This window comes from Prionailurus bengalensis, chromosome E4 (assembly GCF_016509475.1).
Source record: "Prionailurus bengalensis isolate Pbe53 chromosome E4, Fcat_Pben_1.1_paternal_pri, whole genome shotgun sequence".
NCBI classification, from domain to species: domain Eukaryota; kingdom Metazoa; phylum Chordata; class Mammalia; order Carnivora; family Felidae; genus Prionailurus; species Prionailurus bengalensis.
The window spans coordinates 62,624,480-62,645,182 of record NC_057360.1 but is presented as its reverse complement, the minus strand read 5'-3'; the positions used below and the strand labels follow the sequence as shown (position 1 = coordinate 62,645,182).

Here is a 20,703-nt window from a genome sequence, read left to right as displayed (position 1 = left end):
CATACCTTTTCAGAAATTAATACGGCCTGCTTTTGCGAAAGGTGTTGAATTCTCAGAAAGAAAAGCATGCCGAATACAAAGAACTGTCCCATCTGGGAGGCGGGAGGGGGCGGTGTCTGCTCCCCGTTCACGTTCACGGTGGAGGAAGCGAGCACACACAGCTAGAGCAGACTGCCCAGAGCCCAGGCTGAAAATCGTGCTGCCCCGTTTCAGTGCCTCGAGGCCAGACTCGTATGTGCAAAACACAGGGACTATTAAGTGGCCTCAGATTTAAAAGGAGTCCAGGCTGTTTCGTCGCAGCCTGGCCTGGTTTGGGCTCTGCCGTGGCACGGACTGCACGGACAAAGTGATCCTTCTGCCTGATGTCACTTCCGATGGCTGCAGAAGGGCCCGTTGGCGCTGGCTTTAGGAAGCGGTGTGTGCTTTTGCATTCCTGGGGTTTGAAAACACTGGAAATGTTCTGACTCTGCATTTGCAAAGCTAAAATTCTTACTTAATCTGTTCGAGGAGCACTCAGACTCAGGAGCGTTTTCTCCTGGCGCTTACTGCCTGAAGGAAGCATTAGATTCAAGGGCCTTTTATGTATTGATGGCACTCCACCAGGGGAACTGGATTACCTGCAAAAAGAAGCTTCCAACATTCCCCCCCCCCCACCTCGCTTCTGCAGGAGGGGACTCCTCTTTTGTCCCCAGTCCTCATTCTGTGATGTCAGAATGGGAATCTAGGGATTCTCTTCAGTGAGCCTTTGACACTTGGCCCCCAGCGCTGACTGCCATATTCACCAGGATGTGGGATCCTGGATTGCCTGAGCCTCTGGGGGCCCCCTCGGGTGAGAGTTGGAGGAAGTGAGGTCCAGGTGGAAATGAATTCGCTACAATTGCATAGGGTGTAACCGCCAGACTGGAGCATTCCAGCTCCCGGTCCAGTGCTCCCAAGTGGCCCGTTGTCCTGGGATGCGAGTCCTCGAGTCCCTGGTGTGTGTGCAGGGAGCCCGCTGTAGATGCCGATTAGCAGCATCTAGACTTCTCTGCTTTTTCTGTTCATATGCATTGAAAACTTTATCCCACATTTCTGCCTCATGTTTGTTTCAGTCCAAAGGAAATAGAAAAATGGGATAATTAACCCACCTGCACCGTAGATGCCTTTCAACGATACTCTTGATTGGAGTACGTTACCTTACTCACAGATGGGAGGTTAAGCTTGGCCCTTTCTCAGGAGGCACTTCTGGAGCCTTCCCACAGCAGTTGTTCTGTTTCTGAGAATCAGCAAGATTTGGGGGACTCTCAGGGGAAATACCTCCATGTCTCAGTTTCCAAAGAAAATAAAGGCTTAACAGCCACCCCACCACCTGATACTCCGCTTCAAATATTATTGCCACTTCTTTCCCTGTTCTCCTTGCTCTCTAGATCCTTCCTTAGTTTCCATGAGGCAGCAGATGAGGCCGATTTCTAAACCAAACTGTCACGTCCGTCCTCAGCAGCACCTTATGGAGGACAGATTTACTTTAGACTCCTTACACATCCGCCCCCTGGGGCAAGACAGGCCCAGCCTCGGGAGCCACTAATGGAAAGTGGCAACTAATCTCATTAGCGGCTCCCACATAACCGACTGCAAGGTCAGGTCCTCAAATCTGCCAGGAAGGAAGCAGCTGCTGAATCCAAGAGTGGGAGTCTCCAAGCGTCAGCGGCTGGAAGGGGCAGACGCTGGGCTCGGCAGGTCGCTGGGTCCGGTTGGACGGACCACGGAGCCGATACGGTCCTTTGCTCTCCGACAAAATGTGCAACCCTTTGGAGCAAACTGCTCTTTGGAAAAAGCCCGAGCCGTTACTGTCTGAGCAAGAGTCGGCTGGCTCTTCCGACCCCTCTCCTGCCCCCACCTGACTCGCCCCAGTCAGCCTGCCTCAGTGTCTCCACTTTATCCACGTCGTATTTCCTGGTCCAGGAAAACCCTCTTTCCCACAAGCGGCCTTGGTGTGGCCAAAATTCATGAGCTCCGTTTCTTCAGGGACCTTCTGAAACCCTCTGCGAAGGCCCCTTTATCCACCACTTGGTACAGAAATCAAATGGGTGAACATTGTTGTTGGCTTGTGACTCAGTTTCCTCAAGCTGGGCTCCTGTTATGATCATTCCACCTGTTCCCTTGGGTTTTCTCCCCATACCTGGTTACACACCGAGAACAGACCCTCCGGGGCCCCGAGCACACTGTATGTGCCCTCACCAGCTGCTCCACTGTGTATGAGGACAGTGGATGAGGGTCCTCTCTCTCCCACAGTGGGCGGCTCTGTAAACCGTTCACCTCCACCCTGCTGGGCTTGTGGGAGGAGGCCCGGCTGTGAATCAGTCAGCAGGCGTGTGACCCCTACCAGGTATAAGGCACAGTCCAAGGTGCTGTGAGAAATGAAAAGGGGCTGGATGGTCAGGGAAAGAGGCCGGTACCCACAGATGGGAAAGAACAGACTTTATCACGACTGCCTTACTAATGAGGGGACTCTGTAGGCCTTCCAGTTTCCCAGCATGTGTGGGCATGAGGAAGGGGAGAGGAAAGCCCGAGGAGGGGTTTGCTGTGACACCGTTCTTAGCTACTGGCTCAGCGTATCAGTTTCCGTTTTCCTTTCTTAAAGGACACGATGAGCGAAAGGCACCTCCGTCCACGTGGCGGTCACATGTTAGTTGGCAAACCTGATGGGGGCGCAGGGGCTGGGGCTCGGCATTTCCCTTCCTCTTGTGGTTGCTGCCGGGCCCTGAGTGGTATCTGAGTGAGAAGCCACAGCCCTCCCTCGGGAGATGCAAAGAGGCGCACGGGGCCAGTGACCCAGCTTCTTTGGGCTGCTGCTCCGAATGACGAGCCCAGGTGCCCACGTGTCCCCGGAAGGGCTTCTTCCTCGTGAATGGAACATGGCAGGTGTCTCTGGTCCCAGCCGTTCCCCCGGTGACTCTCGTTTGCATTCATCTCTCTCTCTCCTCTCTGTCCTGTCCTCTCCGCCTCTTCTCTCCCTCCCGTCTGCAGGTTCACTTGCTGAAGGACCAGCTGGCTGCTGAGGCCGCCGCACGGCTGGAGGCCCAGGCCCGAGTGCACCAGCTCCTGCTGCAGAACAAGGACATGCTCCAGCACATCTCCCTGCTGGTCAAGCAGGTGCAGGAGCTGGAGCTGAAGCTATCGGGACAGAGTGCGAGTAAGTGAGGGCCCCGCCCAGCCTCCCCGCCCTCCATGGAGGCTCTGGAAAACCCACAGGCTTTTCTCTGAAGCTCTTGGTGGTGTTTGAGTAGACCCCTGACCCGCCCCGGCGTTCCAGCAGGAAACATAAGGCAGCTCTGTCTGTCCTGTCCACACGCTTTACGGAATTGCAAAATGGCAGGGCTAGCGAGGGTCTGGGCCCCTTCTCGTCCAGCATCCAGACTTGACCTTGAATGTCCCCAGGAGTCACTGCCACGAATTCATCCAGGCTCCCCCTCCTCGAAAAGGGCTCGGACGCTCGTCCTAAGGCAGCCCATTTCAGTGTATTTCCGTTGAAATCTGCTGAGCACCTATCACGTCCTGCTGTCTGGGGGCTCTGGGGAGGACCTCACACCGTACGGGGCTTACGCACCCTGCACTATACATTTCACACCTCTGTAGCATAGAGCAGGCTGGTAGCCGTCGTCTACTTAGTGGATAGGGCAGGAAAGAACCGGCCAGATAGCGTTGCTGGTGAGTGACAGAGTTGCCCGGCACCCGGCCTGAGAAGCCCGGCCGCCTCCAGGCTGGACTGGGAGGAACTAGAAGGCAGCACACATCTCCGGGCCTTCCTTTTGTTTATCTGTGGCCTGTAAGCCTTCTCCAGATGTGTGTAGGCTGAGGGCCAGGGTAGATGCCCTGGTCCTCTTTTGTGCCAGAAACGATGCTAGAGTTTCAGACACGTGACCTCCTGTAATCCTTGTAGTAGTAGATGTTGTTACGCCCATTTTATGGATGAGACAGACTCAAACAGGTTAAGGAGCTGGCTCAAGGTTACAGGACCAGCAAGGTGTGGGTCACACCGAGATTCAAAGCCAGGTGTGACTGCCAAACCAATGCTTTTCCTCTTCGCCCAGTGGTTCCCCCAGACTATCCCATAACTTCTTAAAGAATGAATATTCCCAGGTCCAACCCATGGAGATCACGATCGGGGGGTCTGGGCAGGGCTGGGGCCCTTGTTAAAGCAGCACCAAGGTCTAGATTGGGACCCGCTGCACTTCACCGCCCAGAAGTCTGGTCCTCTCGATGGGTACCTCCTTCAGGGTCGCAGGCTGGTGTCCCCCGTGCCCCTCCCGCCCCCCAGTCCGGCGGGCTGCCTCACTGACCCGGCCTCCTGTGCTCTTGTTCCCCCCCCCCCCCCCCACCTCCAGTGGGCTCCCAGGACAGCTTGCTGGAGATCACCTTCCGCTCCGGAGGCCTGCCGGTGCTCTGCGACCCCACCACCCCGCAGCCGGAGGACCTGCCCTCGCCGCCCCCGGGCGCGGGCCTGGCCGAGCTGGCGCACCCCGCCGGCAGCCCCCTAGGTAGGCGCGATCGCCTGGTGAAACTGGAGTGCTTCCGCTTCCTGCCGCCGCCCGCGGGCCCGCTGCTGGGCGGCCTGGAGCTCCTCCGGTTCCGCGAGTCGGGCATCGCCTCGGAGTACGAGTCCAACACGGACGAGAGCGAGGAGCGCGACTCGTGGTCCCAGGAGGAGCTGCCGCGCCTGCTGAACGTCCTGCAGAGGCAGGAGCTGGGCGACAGCCTGGACGATGAGATCGCCGTGTAGGGCGGCCCGGGGCACAGGGGCGGGGGGCGGGGCCCGGGGGGGTTGTGGGCTGGGCGCACCGCCGAGGATGCCCGTGTGGCGGAGGGCGGTGAGGACCCTGGCGACCGGAGACTTTGGCTCCAGCCGGGGGGCGGGGGCCCCCCGGAGAGCCTGCCGTTTCAGGAAAGGATTAGGATTTTGCTTTGGAAGGTGACACAGGGGAGCACTGGGACTCCCACAGGTCATTCGGCCCCTCTCTCCTATTTGTGACTTTGGAGGAGGGGGCGCAGGGCCTTCCGGGACCCGTGGCTTTGGGAGAGGGTCCCTCGCGAGGACCACCGGGCTGCTGAAGGACCGCTGGCGCCAGCTGCTTCATCAGGCTCCTCTGCCCTGGCCTGGCCTGTGATGCCCGGGTAGCCCCCTCCTGCCCCACCTCAAGGCCCCACTGTGAAGGGAAGCCATCCAGTACCTTCTGGGGTACTGTGCATCTGGGTGTCCAGGATAATACCCGTTGCCTGACCACCCGCCCCAGACCTTATGGGACGAATTCTTTCTCCAGGCCCTCGTGGAGAGAACAGAGGCTGAATGCTCTGGGCTGTAAGTGACAGGGTAGAGCTTTCGGTGTGAGCGCCGTGTTGGGATGTGTCACATCGGGGAAGCTTCCGGATGAGTTGAATCTGGACATCTTCTCCAGCTGGATGTTAGGTGTTGCTTCCAGGGACATTGAGCGTTTAACATCAGTCAGGCCGGGGCTGTGAAAAGCCCTCCGGGAGGGCAGTCTCTTTGCTGCCACAGATGCCTTAGGTCTGATTCTTCGCTGTGGAAGTCCTGCCCCCATCCTGCAAGCCCAGCTCGCCCTTCCCTCCTCTGCGTCCTGCCTCAGGGGGCTCTGCCAGCTGAGGCCTCTCGTGGCACCCTCACCTCGGAGAAAGCCTCAGAGACCCAGAGCCCCCCCCCCCAAGCCTTACCTCTCAACCTGTCCCCTCCACTGGGCAGTTGTGGTCCCTTTTTACTGCAAATACAGGCCGGTAGCTGAGACTGTTTATTTCCTCTCTTCAGAATCACTGCCACTTAGGTCAGGGACCACAGCCACGTCACCCTTGACCCGTCCCTGTGGGTGCGTGCCTCGAGCACACCTGTAAAAAGTGCCACGTGCAGTTGTCTTGTCTTGGACCATCTCGGCCTTGTCTAGAGATTACCACCCGGTACCGCGTGCTGATGGGGGCACGGAGGACAAGTTCCTTCTGTGACCGTTAGACTCTAGCGCCTGTGAACAGATTTAACGATGCCTAAAGAGCGAGAGCCGAGCCATGCTAGTGTCACGTGTTTGGGGAAATCAGCCTTCATCCGGGACAACGAGCGACAGACCCAGCCTGCGGTGTTCTTTGAGGGTTAGCTGGTAAGGACGTGGTGATCCAAAACACAGAGCGCTTCGGCCCTGACTCAGCTTTACAGTTTTGATAAATGAAAGTGTAGCCCTTAAGCAGCTGGATTCCCTCTTAGCTAGAAAGTCCAAATGAAATAAACGCAGCTTTATGTTAGCCTCCCTTGGTGTACCAGGGTATCAGCAGAAATAGGATGGGGTGTGTGCGGATAACGCGTGCGTGTGTGTGTGCACACGCGTGCATATGTGTGCGTGTGTGTTTGCGCGTGTGTGTACGTATATGCACAGGTGGCATGCGAGGGAACGTGTGTACGTGGTGTGTGGGCTTGTAAGAAGTGGCCAGAGAGAAGAGACGGGGAATCTTCAGGGTCTTTGAACGAAGCAGAATTGTGTTCTTTTCCTAACGTGTATTTAGTTGGAGAGGGGTGGTTGTGTTTGTTTTACCGTATTTTCTAATTAACCATTGGATGGAAGGTAGGTCCAGATACACAAGGGAAGGAAGAACCAGGAAGGTAAGAGCCACAAACTGAAGGAGCGACGGCCGGAGTCTGGTGTGGCCGAGCCTGGCCGGCTCACCCGATCCTCCGCGGGGTGCGCCCTCTCAGAGCGTGGGAATTTTGAGTGTTCCAGAGCGTGAAAGGTCTGGCTTCTTGAGGCTTCCCCTCCCTTCCCCTGCGTGTCAGCAGGAGCTGAGGGGGAAGCCAGGGGGCCAGTGGACTGGCTTTGTGGAACGTGGCAGGAGAGGGGGTGAGGAATGGGTGGGGAATGGTTTCCGAAGGGTCTAGGAAAGCTTGCGAAGCGAAAGAAGAACGGAGATTTAGGAGAGATGAAACAATCAGAGAGACGAGTTTTCTGTACCACTGACTCAGGACCCGTTTGGGACCCTTGCCCTCGGATGCTCCGTAGTGGTTTCCGCCTGCCTCGGCCCCAGCCTTCCCCCAGACGGGGCCTTTGCCGGAGACTGGTTTGCGTGCCGGCGCCTTCCCCAGTTTGAGCCACAGCAGCACACGGGGCGTGTGGAGATGACAGGACGGATCTAGGGACCCTGGCGATTCACCAGCCACTGGGCAGGAAAGAGAACATCGCAGACCTGATTTCCCAGCGATGGCCCCCTCTCCTCCTCCCTCCTTGCTTCTTGCTCTGCTCACTCAACTCCTGCCCTCCTCTTTTTATCCTTCCTCTGTCCACGGAGGACAAGTGGACGCCAGGGGCTCCTACCTTACTGGTGCCTGCCTCAACCTACCCCGGGTGCCAGCCGACTTCCGGCCTATCACGGTTGCAGAGCCAGCAAAGAATTTCTCTGCACAGGATGGACTGCATATTGCGATGAAAATGCTATTCCTTATATCCCTGCTTGTATCAGTGCTCTCTGTGAAGCCCCTTCGTAGCCTCCCTTCTCCCAATGGCTCCTGTTTAGGACTCGTGTTCCTTTTATTTCCTCTCTGCCTGACTGCCTCCTCTCACCCCACCAACCCTGAGCCCTCTACTTTCTAAAACTGTTGTGTCATTAACTCTGTTGGTTCAACTCTCTGGGAAAAGATTCTCTGTTCATGTAAGTGCACTTACTCCCTGGATGTTGTCACTAGTCTAGTGGCTTTTGCTAAATAAACCTTTCTGATTTCTAAAAGCTTTTCCATGGTCTTTTCTTGCTTCTTCTATCCCACCTGCTGCCTGACCTCCCCTCCCTCCCACCCCACTTCCCAAGCCAGCGGCCATCAGCTCTGCGACACACGGTTCTCAAGGGTTGTGGTGTTCAGAAAACAAAGAGGGGAGGAAAGCGGTGCCTTCGGCTACACTTTGTATAGACCAGCCTTGCGGGATCAGGTTCTACGGTGGTTTGGTTACGATCCGAGGATGATTTTGCTTCCCCGGGGGACGTGTGACCTTTGGTTGTCACGACGGGGGGAAGGATGCTTTTGACGTTTAGTGAGTAGAAGCCGGAGATGTTTGCTAAATATCCTACGATGCACAGGTCGACCCCCCACCCCTTCCCCCCACCCCCACAGCAGAAGCATCCGGCCCCAGTGTCAGTAGTGCTGAGGCTGAGAGACCCTGGGCTTGTGCCCGTTTTTTCAGCCTCTCCCAACCCCGGGTCTTTTGAAACTCCAGGCATCCTTGGCATATCAGCAAGTGTTGGGTGCTTGAGAAGGTACATCATAGATGTTTTCGGATATAACTCCAATCACCCAGAGTATAAAATTTCATTGACCCCCTGACTACACGTCTGAAATATGCATGGGATTCTGACTGGAGTCAAAGCTGGCCCCTCCGCACACCTACCTGCAAATATCACGATGTCACTGCAGCACAGCTCAGTGGGAGAGCCCTCCCTGGCTCGTGGGCTCTCGGCTTTCCTGCCAGGCGCAGAAACGAAAGGGAGGCGCAATGCTAGCCAGGGAAGAGCATCCGAGAACTAGAAGCCACCGTCCTGGAAACCAGTTACGTTGGCCAGAGCTCTGAGCCCTTTGGAAGGCAGAGGGTTTGTTGCACCTGGCACTTCGTAAGGCCCAGCTCTGCGGGAAAGCTGAGAGTCCGATCCGCCAGCTTCTCACGCCCTTTAGCCCCTTCCTGACTGAGCGAATGGAACGCAGCCTCGTTTTCTCATCTGTAAAATGGAGATAGAGCCTGCCAAGTAAAGCGATAACGAAGAGTAAGTGAGGTTGCATTTTAAAGGCAGAGCGCCTGGCAGGGGCTCAGGGCACCCCTAGCGCTTACCTTCTGATCGGCTGGGGGAGGGGAGGTTGTGCCCGTTACCCGTTGGTCATGCAGTTGTGTGCTGGGTTGTGTTTTCTGTGTGCTGAAGCGTTACTCAGACCTCCGCCTTGAGAGAGCAGGGCGGTGGCGGGGGGGGGGGGGGGTGGGCAGGGGCGGCAACGATGCTATTAAACGTGAAAGGCAGAGAGCACCTGTCTTTACACTCAAGCACCTGCCAAGGTGACAGGTAGCATGTGCCATGGCCCTTGAGCTCGATCCCCTGTGCCTGTGATATGGGTGCCCTGGTGGAGGGAGTGCGGGTTGGGCAGAGGATGTGCAGCCAGACAAAAGCTGATTCTTCTGACTCTCCCACGGACCAAGGTAAGGCCACAAGGCCCCCGTGTGGGCCCCTCCCTTACTCCCTCAAGAGCCCCGTCGAGGGGACACACATGCGCAGTGATGCATGTCAGGGGCGTCTTCAAGGGCTTGGGTGGCCTTTCCCTTTAAGGAAACAGGAAGTCAGAGTGAGGACTCCTTTGGTCTCTCCCCTGGGGGGTCCAGGAGTGATGTCAGGCCTGCCTAGAGAGACCACCCACCCCAGAGTGGACAGGCTGGGACCCTGGAGTCCACGGTTCAAGTACACTCTTAGACTCTGGCTGGGTTGGTAGAGAAGGGGGGCGGGGGAGAGCGGGTGGGGAATGTTCTCACGGTGTGGGACATGATGGGATTTGAGCCCAGCCTCCCTCAAAAGAACCACAAATGATATTTTCGCAGGACAGGGTTAAGCAGAGACAGCTCTCCTGAACCAGAAGGTGAGGCTTCGGGAAAACTTCCTACATGATCACCAGAAGGGCAAGGGGAGAGCCTCTACCCTGACCTGTCCGTACGCAGGGGGGCCTGTGTCCCCCCGGTTCTACCCCTCAGGAGCTCGAACGCCTGAGAAGCTTTCAGACTGTGCGGAAGTCCTTCCGGGGAAGCTTCCCTGTGCCAACAGGAAAGGGTGGGCAACTCTCTCCCCTCTTGGGGGGTGGGGCAGGGACTGACTGACCACGGGGGACCAGCAAGGGGGCCAGGATCTGAGGGCAGTGTTCTCATACCTGAGCTCCACTGGAGTCACCTGGAGGGCTGGTCAGAGCACAGATGGCTGGCCTACCCCCGGAGTTTCTGATTGTGTGCATCTGAGACGGGCCTGAGATTTCATTTCTAGCAAATTCCCTGGGGATGCTGACACTGCGGATCTGGGCACCTCACTTTGAAAAGCACCCTGTAGAGGCTCTTCCCAACCTTGAGGAGGAGAGGGGCGGGGGAGGGGGGTGGCGAGGGGTGGAGAGGTGGGCCTGGTGTTGCTAAGCAACCGTTAGCCACAGGGAAATGGGGCGGGGCCCCTGGGAAGGAGAGCAGGCGGACCAGGCGACCTCAGACTTGACAGAAGGCCGTGGCCAGTGTCGGTTTATTGACATCTCTCCGGAGGCGGAAACAGGCTCCGTCGCCTCTTGACCGAGGCGTCCGCTCACCATCCCTCGGGCCTACTTGAAGGCCTGGCAGCTGCCGGAGGAGAGCCTGTCCCCCGGCCGCGCCTTCTCCTTGCCCCAGAGGGTCTTGAGCTTGCGGTAGTACACCTTGCAGCTGAAGCCCTCCCGGAAGCCCCCCTTGATGTGGCTCTTGAGGGAGTGCAGCGTGGGGTACATGCGGCAGCAGGCTGCGCACTTGTAGCCGCTCTGCTGGGCGGGGTGCCACCTGGCGGCCTTCAGGATGTCCTGGGACGTGATGCCGTCCGTGGAGGCCAGGCCGTGCCCGAATTTCTTGGCGGCCTCCCGGGGGCAGGCGTCCTCCTGGGAGGAAGAGGACGAGCAGATGCTCTCAGCCGGGTCCTCGGGCAGGCAGCCGTCCCCCCTGCCCTTGTCCCGCTGCACCTCTGGGAAGCTGTAGGCCTCCAGGTGGCTCTCTTGGTCCGTGCAGACGAAGTAGCTGTAAGGGGAGAACCAGGGCCGGTAGACAGTGCAGCCCCGCCGGGGCTCCCTGGTCTGGGGGTCCCCCAAAAGGCAGTCTGCAGAGGAAGACAGGGGTGGGTGTGAGCGGCAGGCCCGGAGCGGCCAGAGGCCACGGGAGAAGCAGACAGGCAGGAAGGCCGGGCCTGGGGTCGGGTGGTCTCTGTCCCACCTTGACCACAGTTGTTGTTTTTTTGAAGTGTATTTATTTTTGAGAGTGAGCAGGGTAAAGGCAGAGGTGTGGGGTGGGGGGAGAGAGAGAGAATCCCAAGCAGGTTCTGTACTGTTAGCAGGGAGCCCGATGCGGGGCTCAAACTCAAGAAAATGAGATTATGACCTGAGCCAAAACCAAGAGTCGGGCACTTAGCCGGCTGAGCCACCCAGGCGCCCCCCCCCCCCCCCGACTGCTGTTCTGAGAGCAGGTGGCACCGGGGTAGGGGGTAGCCGTTGAAGGCATTCCTTCCTGCCGCTCGCATCTCCACGAGTGGCAGCTTGATCTCTGGGCAGTGGAGAGTGCCTTTGTTCACTAAGCCTTGACATTTGTCAGGTGCCTCCCTCCCTGCAGACAGCTTTCCTCTGCCTCCGAGGAGATGGGCAGGGGGCTCAGCCAACAGCCAGACGTCTGGCTTCCTACAGTCTGTTTCCCACCACCCATGGTTGTGGCCATTTTTCCGGCCTCAACACCTGTCTTCCCGTAACAACCCGAGCAGGCCGAGGCCTCTGTGCCACCCCCGCGTGAGAGGCAGGCGAGGAGAAGCGGGGCCCCTCCAGGCCTGTGGGGTGTCCGCTCCAGGAAGGACGAGGCAGGAGACCACAGGGGAAAAGGCGCCCTCCAGCAGTCCTTGCCCCTCCAGCCTCTCCCATGTGCCCGCCGGGGCGGAGAAGGCCTCACCTGGAGACAGAACCATGTTCTGCATCCCATGCCGGAGAGCGCTGCCGAAGTACTGGGGTGACAGGGCCTGAGCTGGGCTGGACGCCTCCGTGAGTAACGCGGTCTTTGCGATGTCTGGGTTACAGAAGAAACACTCTGGTGAGCTGACGTGGAAGTCCTCGTCTTGGTGACCCCCTCCCCAACATACCTAGAGGCTCCACCTTGGGACCCTATGACCTCGCAAAGCCAAAGAGAAACCATGCCCTCTTTTGTACCCAGATAGGCAGAACTGTTCTGGGTGGCATCCCGGGGAATTCCAAATGGGGCATTTTTGTTGATCTGGGGAAGATTCTCTCCAAAGGAGAATTTGAGATGCAGACCGATGGGCAGCTTTCTGCCTGGCCCGCCTTTCTCCTGACCTTCCTGCAGCTCGCTCTGTGTGCGTGTGTGTGTGCGTGTGTGTGTGCGCGCGCGCGCGTCTGTCTGCCTGCCTGCCTGCCTGCCTGTGTGTCTGTCTGTCTTCATTCTGCATTCCAGCCCCTGGGCTCGCTCCAGGATCCAAGGGAGGGAGTCTAGTCATGGACCCCATATCCTGCATAGGTTACATGGTCCCTTTGATGATGAGAAGCCAGTGTCTCTGAACGAAACCTCTCTCACCCATAGGCAGGGAGCGCTTGGGTGGCCCCTGGATGGCAGCTAGCGCTTGATAATAAGCCAGCCTGCTTCAAATCCCAGAGTGGTATCTGTGCTCCGTTTGAGAAACCAACGTTTAAGGGTCCTCTGCCCAGGCATATGGATACTGAGGAGACCCAGCTCCTCCGTAGAGCAGCCCCCTCAAGCTTTAATGTGCACACTTCTCCAGGGATCACCCGGAGGTCTTGTTAAACACACAGGCTCTGCCTCAGCAGTCCTGGGGGTGGCCTGAAATTCTGCATTTCTAACAAGTGCCCAGGTGATGCCCACGTGGATGCCCCACAGACCGCACTGTGAGTAGTGAGTCCTCAGAGGCCCATGTTTATTCCATGATGTCCTCAGTGACCCTGCCTCTTAGGTTCCTACTGATGGATTGGAGAGTCTTCTCCAGCTTGTCAAAACAGGCCTGAACCTGGCACATACCCTACATAGACTGTCACCTGAGATTCTAGAAGAAAAAGAATTTTTTGAGAACAAATGTTTCCCCATCCTTCCCTTGCCGGAAATTAATAAACAGCAGGGACTACTTACCGTGAATGCAGCATTTTGAAAAATTATTTTCTCCCCGTGTGTAATTTGCCTGTCTCACTAAATCGTAGTCCTGTAACATGATCTGGTAGAGGACTCAATTAAAAGCTTCCAAAAAACCACATTTTTGTGGCCCTAGTGGCACCGGAGTTTACCTGGCAAGCTGGTGGCATGTGAGGACATAATGTCAGGAAACGTGCTCAGGGCAGAGGAAGAGATTCGAGGTCCAGAAATGCTGAGGAGTGAGAAGTTCTCCATGTTGTGACTACCGTAGGGTATGGAGATTATGCACCTGTTCCCAAGAGGCTGTTTGGGTTGTCCAGACGATAAACATTCTGAGCGCCGTTGACATCACAAGGTCACCTGATTCCACTCCCCAGCTAGGGTATCCCTTTCAAACATGGATAGCGTCTATTACGTTCTGTAAAGATTTCTTTAGACTTGTCATTCCTCGTTGGCTGGCCTGGATTGAGGATACCTGGGGCGGGGGGTGGGGGAGGGGAGAAGGAAGCATATGGCAGAAATGTGATGGTGATATAATCTGTTGACAGCCCCCCCCTCCGACTTTGATCTTTGGTGTCATTTTTGTGTCATTGCTGTCACCCCCCCCCCCCCCAGCTCTGGGGACCTCTGTCCTCTCCGGATAACCTTCTTGCTTTCCTTCACCTGCCTAACCTCTGCCATCAGGTGTTTTTGTTGTTTCTGTTTTTTAGTTTGGTGTGTGACTTTTACATTTTCCTTGGAAATCGTTTCCAAGTTAGAAAAACCTGCAAAAATAAAATTAGTATGAAGAGCACCCATACATTCTGTATCCAGATTTGCCTGTTGTTAACATTTTACTGCATTTGCTTTATCAATTCCACCCCCCCCACCCCCCGCCCCGGCCCCCAGCATGCTTTGTTTTCTGAACTATTTGAAGGTAAGTTACAAGCGTCTTGTCCCTTTGTGTCGAAATACTTCAGTGTGTCCATCCCAAGAACAGGGACCAGATAATGCTTTAAATGGTTGGTGCTATTTGCAGCAAATGGGTGGCTTAACACCATTATAAGCCTTTTTCCTGGTGACACTGAACTCCAGAGTAACAAGGTTGCCTCTGTGTCCCTGCTACCCTCTCCCGTGACAACCTAGCGCTGGAGGGAAGTGGGGGAAGGGTGAAAGGTGAGAATGCTCCATGCTAATCGTCACAACAGGTGCAGACTAGGTACATCGGTGTATTGGATCTAAATGTGTGTGCTTGTGCAGCGTGGAAAGATCTGGTCTGGTCTGTGAGCGGCGGCAGCCTCCCCTTGCAGCGTGCGGAGCAAGCGGGCATGTGAGTAAGCATCTGTGTAGGAGGGCCCGGAGTTGTCGTCTTGCTGGTGTTCCTCCGGAGCACTGAAACCTTGTGGGACAGTGTGGAGAACCTGATTTCCTTGCCCGCCCACCTCGGAGCCCAGTTGGAAAGCTTAGAATGAATTGGAATGTCACTGATGCCCTGGCCTTTGGCAGCTTTGAGGGTATCGGCGATTTGATTTGGCCCTCGTGGTGCAGAGAAAAATCACGGGGTCCTGGGAGTCGGTGTGGGTGAGTCCTCATCCCCGCTCTGCCGTTCGCTCCCTGTGCGGTGTTAGGCACGCCTCCCGGCCACCGTGTTTTCCTGTTTTGTTAACTTAGACAGTTGGAATGGATGGACATCTTCCTGGTCGAAAACCTGGTGATTTATGTGCGGAGGTGGGACAGCATAGTAATGAGCGATGCACGTAGGGGTCCAGAAGACTTTGAACTTCCTCCTGCCGTGGGTCATTGAATTCTTCCCACTGCCAGCTGGGAACTTCCGACAGACTTCCTGAAAAGGGGGCTCAAAATATTGGGGGTGCCCATGGGAGACTGTGTCAGTGCTTGTTTGTAGAGTTTTTAAAAACAGGACTCTTTTGGTTTGGTTATTGAAAAGGTCATGGGAACCTGGTCACCCAGGGTTGGTTGTAATCCTGACAGCAGGGCCTCTGTCTTGCACGCTACACCCTCTTGGTATGTTGTTGCTGGTGGCCCCCAGGCAGGAGGTGACACTCCCAAAGTGGTCGGTCACTACATAAAATGTGTCTCTCTCTTGTTTGTTTCCCACCTGCTTTCCGAGCCCCTTTCTCGGACAGGTAAGATACCGTCTTTCTTACAGATGACCCACGTCACAGGTGTCTCCCTCTGCTTGGATGTGTGCATGTTGGGGGTGCTGTTGGGCGGGCCACCGGGTCGGGATCCTATCACCTTTCAACCATCTCCATTAGGTTCTGAACCACCAAGCCTCTGGTCCAAAGGGAGGGACAGAGCGTGGGGGTCATCGGTGCCATCAGCAGGAAGGGGGCTCGTTGCACGTCCTTCAGGTCTGGAAATGCAGGAAGCCCCCAGCCAGAATCCCACCTCAGACAGAAGGGCGGTTGCTCCCGGACTGACCTCGAGAGAGGGTCTTGAGTGGCTTTTGTAAATGGAAAAAGGCCCAGGAGCAGTTTCTCTACAACGTCTGCCCAAAATGTGGTCGGTTTTTTAAGTATTCGTATAAAAAGCCAGTTCAATGAAACCAACTTCTTAAATGCCGACTCATGCCAGGTTCCATGCTGAGCATTGTAGAAAATAAAAGTCAAGATGTTCCATCCCCTCCAAGAGCTGACCGTTTTATCATAGAGACAAGGTGTGTTGGCCAGAAAGACTCAGAGCATTGTTAAGAGACCAAATGATGGGTTATCTTTAAACTTCTTAAGAATTCAGTACATGCGTCCTAAAAGGTAGAGAGCAGGAAGTGTAGAAAATCCACAACGGTGCCTAATCCAGAAGCTATTTATGTTTTATTAGAATGTGTTTTTAAAATAAGAGGAGCTCACCGTTTACAAGTCACTTTGACAGGTGTTTTTGGTACTTACACATTCAGAAATGAGCATGTCTGCACTAAAAGTTCACTTTAAACCAAGAAGGAAACCACCACGGAAACATCTGAGCCAGGAAGTGGTGAGGGATCAGGATCTCCTTCCCCTGCGAACCTCTCTTGAACATTTGCCCTGGTTTCGTGGTGGCCCAAATACGTTCTAGTTTGGGGGGAAAGAGTCAAATGCTTTCATTTCCAAGGGCTACTCTGAGTTCACAGATGTTATGATCAAAGAAAAATTAGGAGGGTGCGGGATGTGATAGGCAAGTTATGCGAAAGCAGGTGACATGGCAAGATAACTAACGCCTTTAGGAGGAGAGTCAGGAGCTGATAACCCCCTTGTGGGTCCGGCTGGAGCTCTTGCTAGTGTGACGTGTCTACACCTGGAGACCAGGCAGCCTGAACCTGTCAGCTCTGTGCCCCGGCCCCCAGGGTTGTCCCTACCCAGCTCTTCACGGCCCCCGAAGTGGTGCTTTCCCTGTGTGTGCGGTAGATACGCACACTGGGGGGATTCATCCACCCCTCGTCCCCCGCTTCCTGTGCTGCCCAAAGACCTTTACAATAGGGCTTCCCTAGGTAGTTACAGAAGGGATATGGCTGCTGAAAGCACAGTAAAGAGACCTGCATCCCCTGTCCCAGGACTCCGCAGTGCAGGGCAGAGAGAACTACTTTATGCCGAGTTCAGCAGAAGACAAAGCATCCCCCCAACCTCAGTTACTCTTGGGAAGGCTCCGCATGCATAGGCCTTTAGAGGTGTTGATGAAGATTGGAGTCTGCGATCAAGTATAACCTCTCCTTCCCCAAGATTGACAGAATATACGGAGCAGTTGGTAAGGACAGAAACCTCACGCGTGATTCCAAGGCCCCCGGGGTGCATCTGGAGCTCCCTTGAGGATTGAGCTGGATCTCCAGGTCGGGGAGGAGTCCCTGTTGCCAGTGTGTAGACCATGTGGCTTACAGCCCTGAGCTCCGTTCCTTGGAGTTATGATCTCGGCCTCCATAAGTCTCCAGCTGCAAAATGGGTTTAGCAGTTCAACTCAGGATACTCACTGAGCACCTACTGTATACCAGACCAGGCTAGCCGTTCAGGACACGGAAGTGAATGAGACATGGCCTTCACCCTCCAGATGTTCACAACCCGGTGGGTTTAAGTTAATCTTTCGAACCAAAGATCCCGGAGAGAAGGGCCTTCTGTGAGGTGTGTTCCACGATCCCAGGCAGAGTGAGGTGGTGGAAAGGAAGAGAAAACCCGAGCTCTGGTTCCACCCCACCAGTAATCGGCCCCGTGACCTCAGGCCTGCCAGGTACTTATCACTGGGAGCCCCACCTTGCTCATGTATAAATAGAATTCCTGCCACCACCCCTCCAGGTTGTCGTGAGGGTGTCGGTCAAGTTCCCCCGGCTTCCTTGGCCCAGAGTTCGTACGCATTTGGTGTGAGCCCGGCCAGAGTCCCCACGGCGCATCTGCGCATGCAGCTGCCCATTGTCCCCAGTGCCTCCTCAGGAGTAAGGAGGCCCGTTTCCCACCGTGAAAATGTGCCACACAGGTGGCTTCCACTTTGAGCCTCACCTCCAGCGTCTGTCCCCATGCTATGTCTGTCCCCATGCTTGTGTCCCCTCAGCTTGTGTTCACAGCAATATACAAATACCGTAGTTCATTACTTCCATCATTTCTTCTTCAGAGGGCTCGGTGACCCCAAGGTAAGGGGTCAAGCCGTGGGCCAAGGAGGCAGGTTTCACGGGATGAGTTACCTTTAGGTTCTAAGTTTATGGCTGGAGCTTGCCCCTCATTAACTGGATGGGGCAGAACTAGAGTGGCTAGTTCTAGCAATGGATGGACCTTCCCATCAAGAAAACTGGATCGGGAGGCTCAAGAGTGTGCCGGCTCTTTTGAATGTTCCCAAAGCCTCGGGAAGGGACAGCTGTGGGCGTGGGATCAGGGAACGCAGCAGAGTGACGTGGCCCAGAGTCCCGCGTGCCTCCGCTCACCGTTCCCATCTTCCCCTCTGTTTTCAGTGGACCACAGCATGTTCGAGAACTTGAATGCGGCCCTTCCTCCAAAGCTGCAGCCCGGCTGCTCCCTCTCCCACCTGTCCAGGCTGACGGCCCCCGGCTCTGCCGCCCCGGGGTCTGCGGAGCCTGGGGGGCCGGGGCTCCGGGTGGGTGGCAGCCAGCACCTCAAGAACCTGGGCAGAGCCGTGGGGGCCAAAGTTAACGACTTCCTGCGGAGAAAAGAGCCCTCGAGCCTGGACGGTGCGGGCGCCATGGAGATCAACAGGCCAGCGGGGGCGCGGCTGGACGGCGGGGCCGTGGAGGCTGACAGGTGAGCGCAGGAGGCTTGCTCGCAGAGCTCCAGACCGAACCCGTGTCTCCGGGGGACATGAGGTTGTCACGCGGGGAATGGCTGGGGCGATGCTCCTGCTTGCTGACTGCCACCCCACCGCAGCTAAGGCGTCCTGAGCGCCCATCGCGTGTCAGCAGATGCCCGGCTACGTGCTTCCCCGTCCCTTGCAGCGACTTTGCGAGGTAGATCCCATTGTTACCACTTTGCACGTAACTGAGGTGGGGGGGGGGGGGGGGTTAGCGTGAGGAGTTTAAGGTTACCAAGTTAGCGATGGGCAGAGTGGAATTCGAACCCAGGTGTTGCCTGCAGCTGCCCAGGTGGATTCTAACACCCAGCCATGCTTTTGAGCCCCGGCCCCGGCCGATGATGGTGGAGGAAAGTGGGCGTCTGTGGGACCCATTGGGGCCGGCGAGGGAGAAGCCTGCTGTGGTGGGCCTCCTGTTCTCGTGCCCACACGTCCCTTCTAGGCCTTGCTTTATTTATTTTTTTTAATGTCTATTTTTGAGAGACGGAGGGCACGCAGGGGAGGGGTAGAGGGAGAGGGAGACACAGAGTCCGAAGCAGGCTCCAGGCTCTGAGCTCTCAGCACAGAGCCCGACACGGGGCTCGAACCCACGAACTGTGAGATCGTGACCTGAGCCAAAGCTGGATGCTTAACCGACTGAGCCCTCCAGGCTCCCCCCAGGCCTTGTTTTAAACACCTGCTGTGCTCCTGAGCCGGCAGGTCCTTCGTAGGGCTCATCACACGGGCTCTGACATGACTGGGTTCACCTGTGGTCCCAGTGGCACTACTCTGCTGTTGTGAGCACTGAGCGGGGCTGTGACGGGCGGAAGGCCAGCTCTGTCGGCTGCCACAACCCATACGCCACACCGGGGACGGGGCCCGAGCAGGGAGGTGTGTGCCGGGTGGGGGAGCCACTGGGCAGCTGGGGGGCTTGGGGCGTCGCCATCCTTAAAGCACACGCGCTTGTCGCCTCAACCCCACAGGTCAGCCCTGCAGGACGTGTTCCCTCGGCTGGACCCCCCGCCTCCCATTACCAGGAAGCGAACCCCTCGTGCCCTGAAGACCACGCAGGACATGCTGATCTCGCCGCAGCCAGTCCTGAGCAGCCTGGAGTACGGGACAGAGCTGCCTCCTGGGCAGCCCCGGGAAGCCCTTCCCGCCGCCCAGCTCGACGTTCCCGTGGAAACGGCAGAGAGGGGCGAGGCTCTGCCCAACGGAGAGGTCTCCCTGTCAGTGCCCGACCTGATCCACCAGAACAGCCAGGACGAACCCAAACCGAAGATAACTGAGTGCAGAAGGGCCTCCTCCCCTGGCCTCCTCGAGAGGAACGGCCTCAAGCGCAGCCTGAGCCCCGTCCGCCTGGCCCAGCCGCCGGAGGACAGTGGCCCCCCGCCTCGGGCACGGACCTCCAGCCTTGACAATGAGGGGCTGCACCCAGACCTGCTGTCCTTTGAGTAGGGCCCCTTCTCCCTGCCGGGCACCCCCTTCCCCTCTGCCGTCTCCGTCCCTGGTGCCCCTTGGCCCTTGCCCCCCTCTCCGCGTGCCCTTTGCCCCCTTGTGCAGAGATCAGAGCGCCGATCCGGGGCCAGGCCCCCTGAGTCACCCTAGTTAGAGCCTCTGTCTGCCGAATGCTAAAGGGCTGGGCTGTGGCTCCCGAGCCTCATTTTCTAGAAGCTCCCCACTCCGGGAGCATCGCTGTTCCCAGGCAGCCTGGACTTCCCACCGGCCTGCAGGGCCACCAGCCCAGGATGAAGGGTCTTGCAGGAATGGTCTCTGCCTGCCCCCCACATGCCACCTGTGCCCACCCCCCCCCCACTCTTCTCCCTTCAGACCCTGGTTCGTTTCTTCTGCCTCTGGTTGGGGCATCGGGCCGAATGGAGAATTGATGGGTTGGGCTGACGACGGGCCCAGACCTGGAAAGCCACACACCCTGCTCCTCCTGGTCCCAAGACTGTGTGTTGTCCCCTCGCCTCTACCCTTTGGGGACCTGAGACCTGGGCGCAGCCTTGTCACCAGGGGTTCTCAGGGCATTTTCCATCTGCCCTGTTGGGGGACACACCAGGCCCCCCGGGGCCGACCACTGAGAAGACGCTGGGGAAAGCCACGCGACCAGCCACTAGCGGGCTCCGTGCGCAGAAGGCAAGGCCAGGGCCCCCCTTGCTGTGTGTGAGGACAGAGCGAGGCGGGCCCCGAGGAAGCAGAGGAAGCAGCTGAGCAGATTAGCACCTTGCTTTGGGGGGAGGGCCCAGGAACTTGGCCTCCAGGGAGCCAGCCCCAGGAGAACCCAGAGCAGAAGTCACAGAGAAGACAGGGTGAGGACAGAGAAGGCTTTGAGGGAGCACCCACAGCCTGAAATGATGCGGCTCTGGGGTCTGGGTGTGGTGAGTGTGAGAACCAGAGTGACCAGAGAGACTGGGAACGAGGCACAAAGCCACCTTCCACTGGGCAGGAGGCGCTGTGTTCTGCTAAGTTGCCCGGGTCTCCCTGGAGAGGCCTCCGCCCTGCCTTTCCCTGCCCCAATGCTGCACGGTCCTCTCGCTCCCTGCCTTTGGGATCTATGTCAGGG

At 57.0% G+C, this 20,703-nt stretch overlaps 2 protein-coding genes across 4 annotated transcripts in view; one reads left to right on the top strand and one right to left on the bottom strand.

Moving 5' to 3' along the window:
- CE4H1orf226 (chromosome E4 C1orf226 homolog) overlaps positions 1 to 20,235 on the top strand; it is a 283,880-nt gene extending 263,645 nt beyond the window's left edge. For 2 of the 3 annotated variants that reach the window (XM_043567575.1, XM_043567574.1), the window contains exons 9-12: positions 3,007 to 3,172; positions 4,365 to 4,517; positions 17,806 to 18,112; positions 19,121 to 20,235. In XM_043567575.1, coding sequence (XP_043423510.1) covers positions 3,007 to 3,172; positions 4,365 to 4,517; positions 17,806 to 18,112; positions 19,121 to 19,595 — 1,101 coding nt within the window. In that variant the 3' untranslated portion in view covers positions 19,596 to 20,235. Of the gene's footprint in view, positions 1 to 3,006; positions 3,173 to 4,364; positions 4,518 to 11,228; positions 15,026 to 17,805; positions 18,113 to 19,120 lie in introns of those variants that run through there. The other variant, XM_043567576.1, reaches the window with a different exon arrangement.
- On the bottom strand, positions 10,233 to 11,936 carry SPATA46 (spermatogenesis associated 46). Its single transcript, XM_043567577.1, is given in 3 exon segments — positions 10,233 to 10,863; positions 11,697 to 11,873; positions 11,876 to 11,936. Coding segments are annotated over 3 exon segments (759 nt in total). The 3' UTR covers positions 10,233 to 10,342.
- Positions 20,236 to 20,703: the final 468 nt, after the last annotated feature.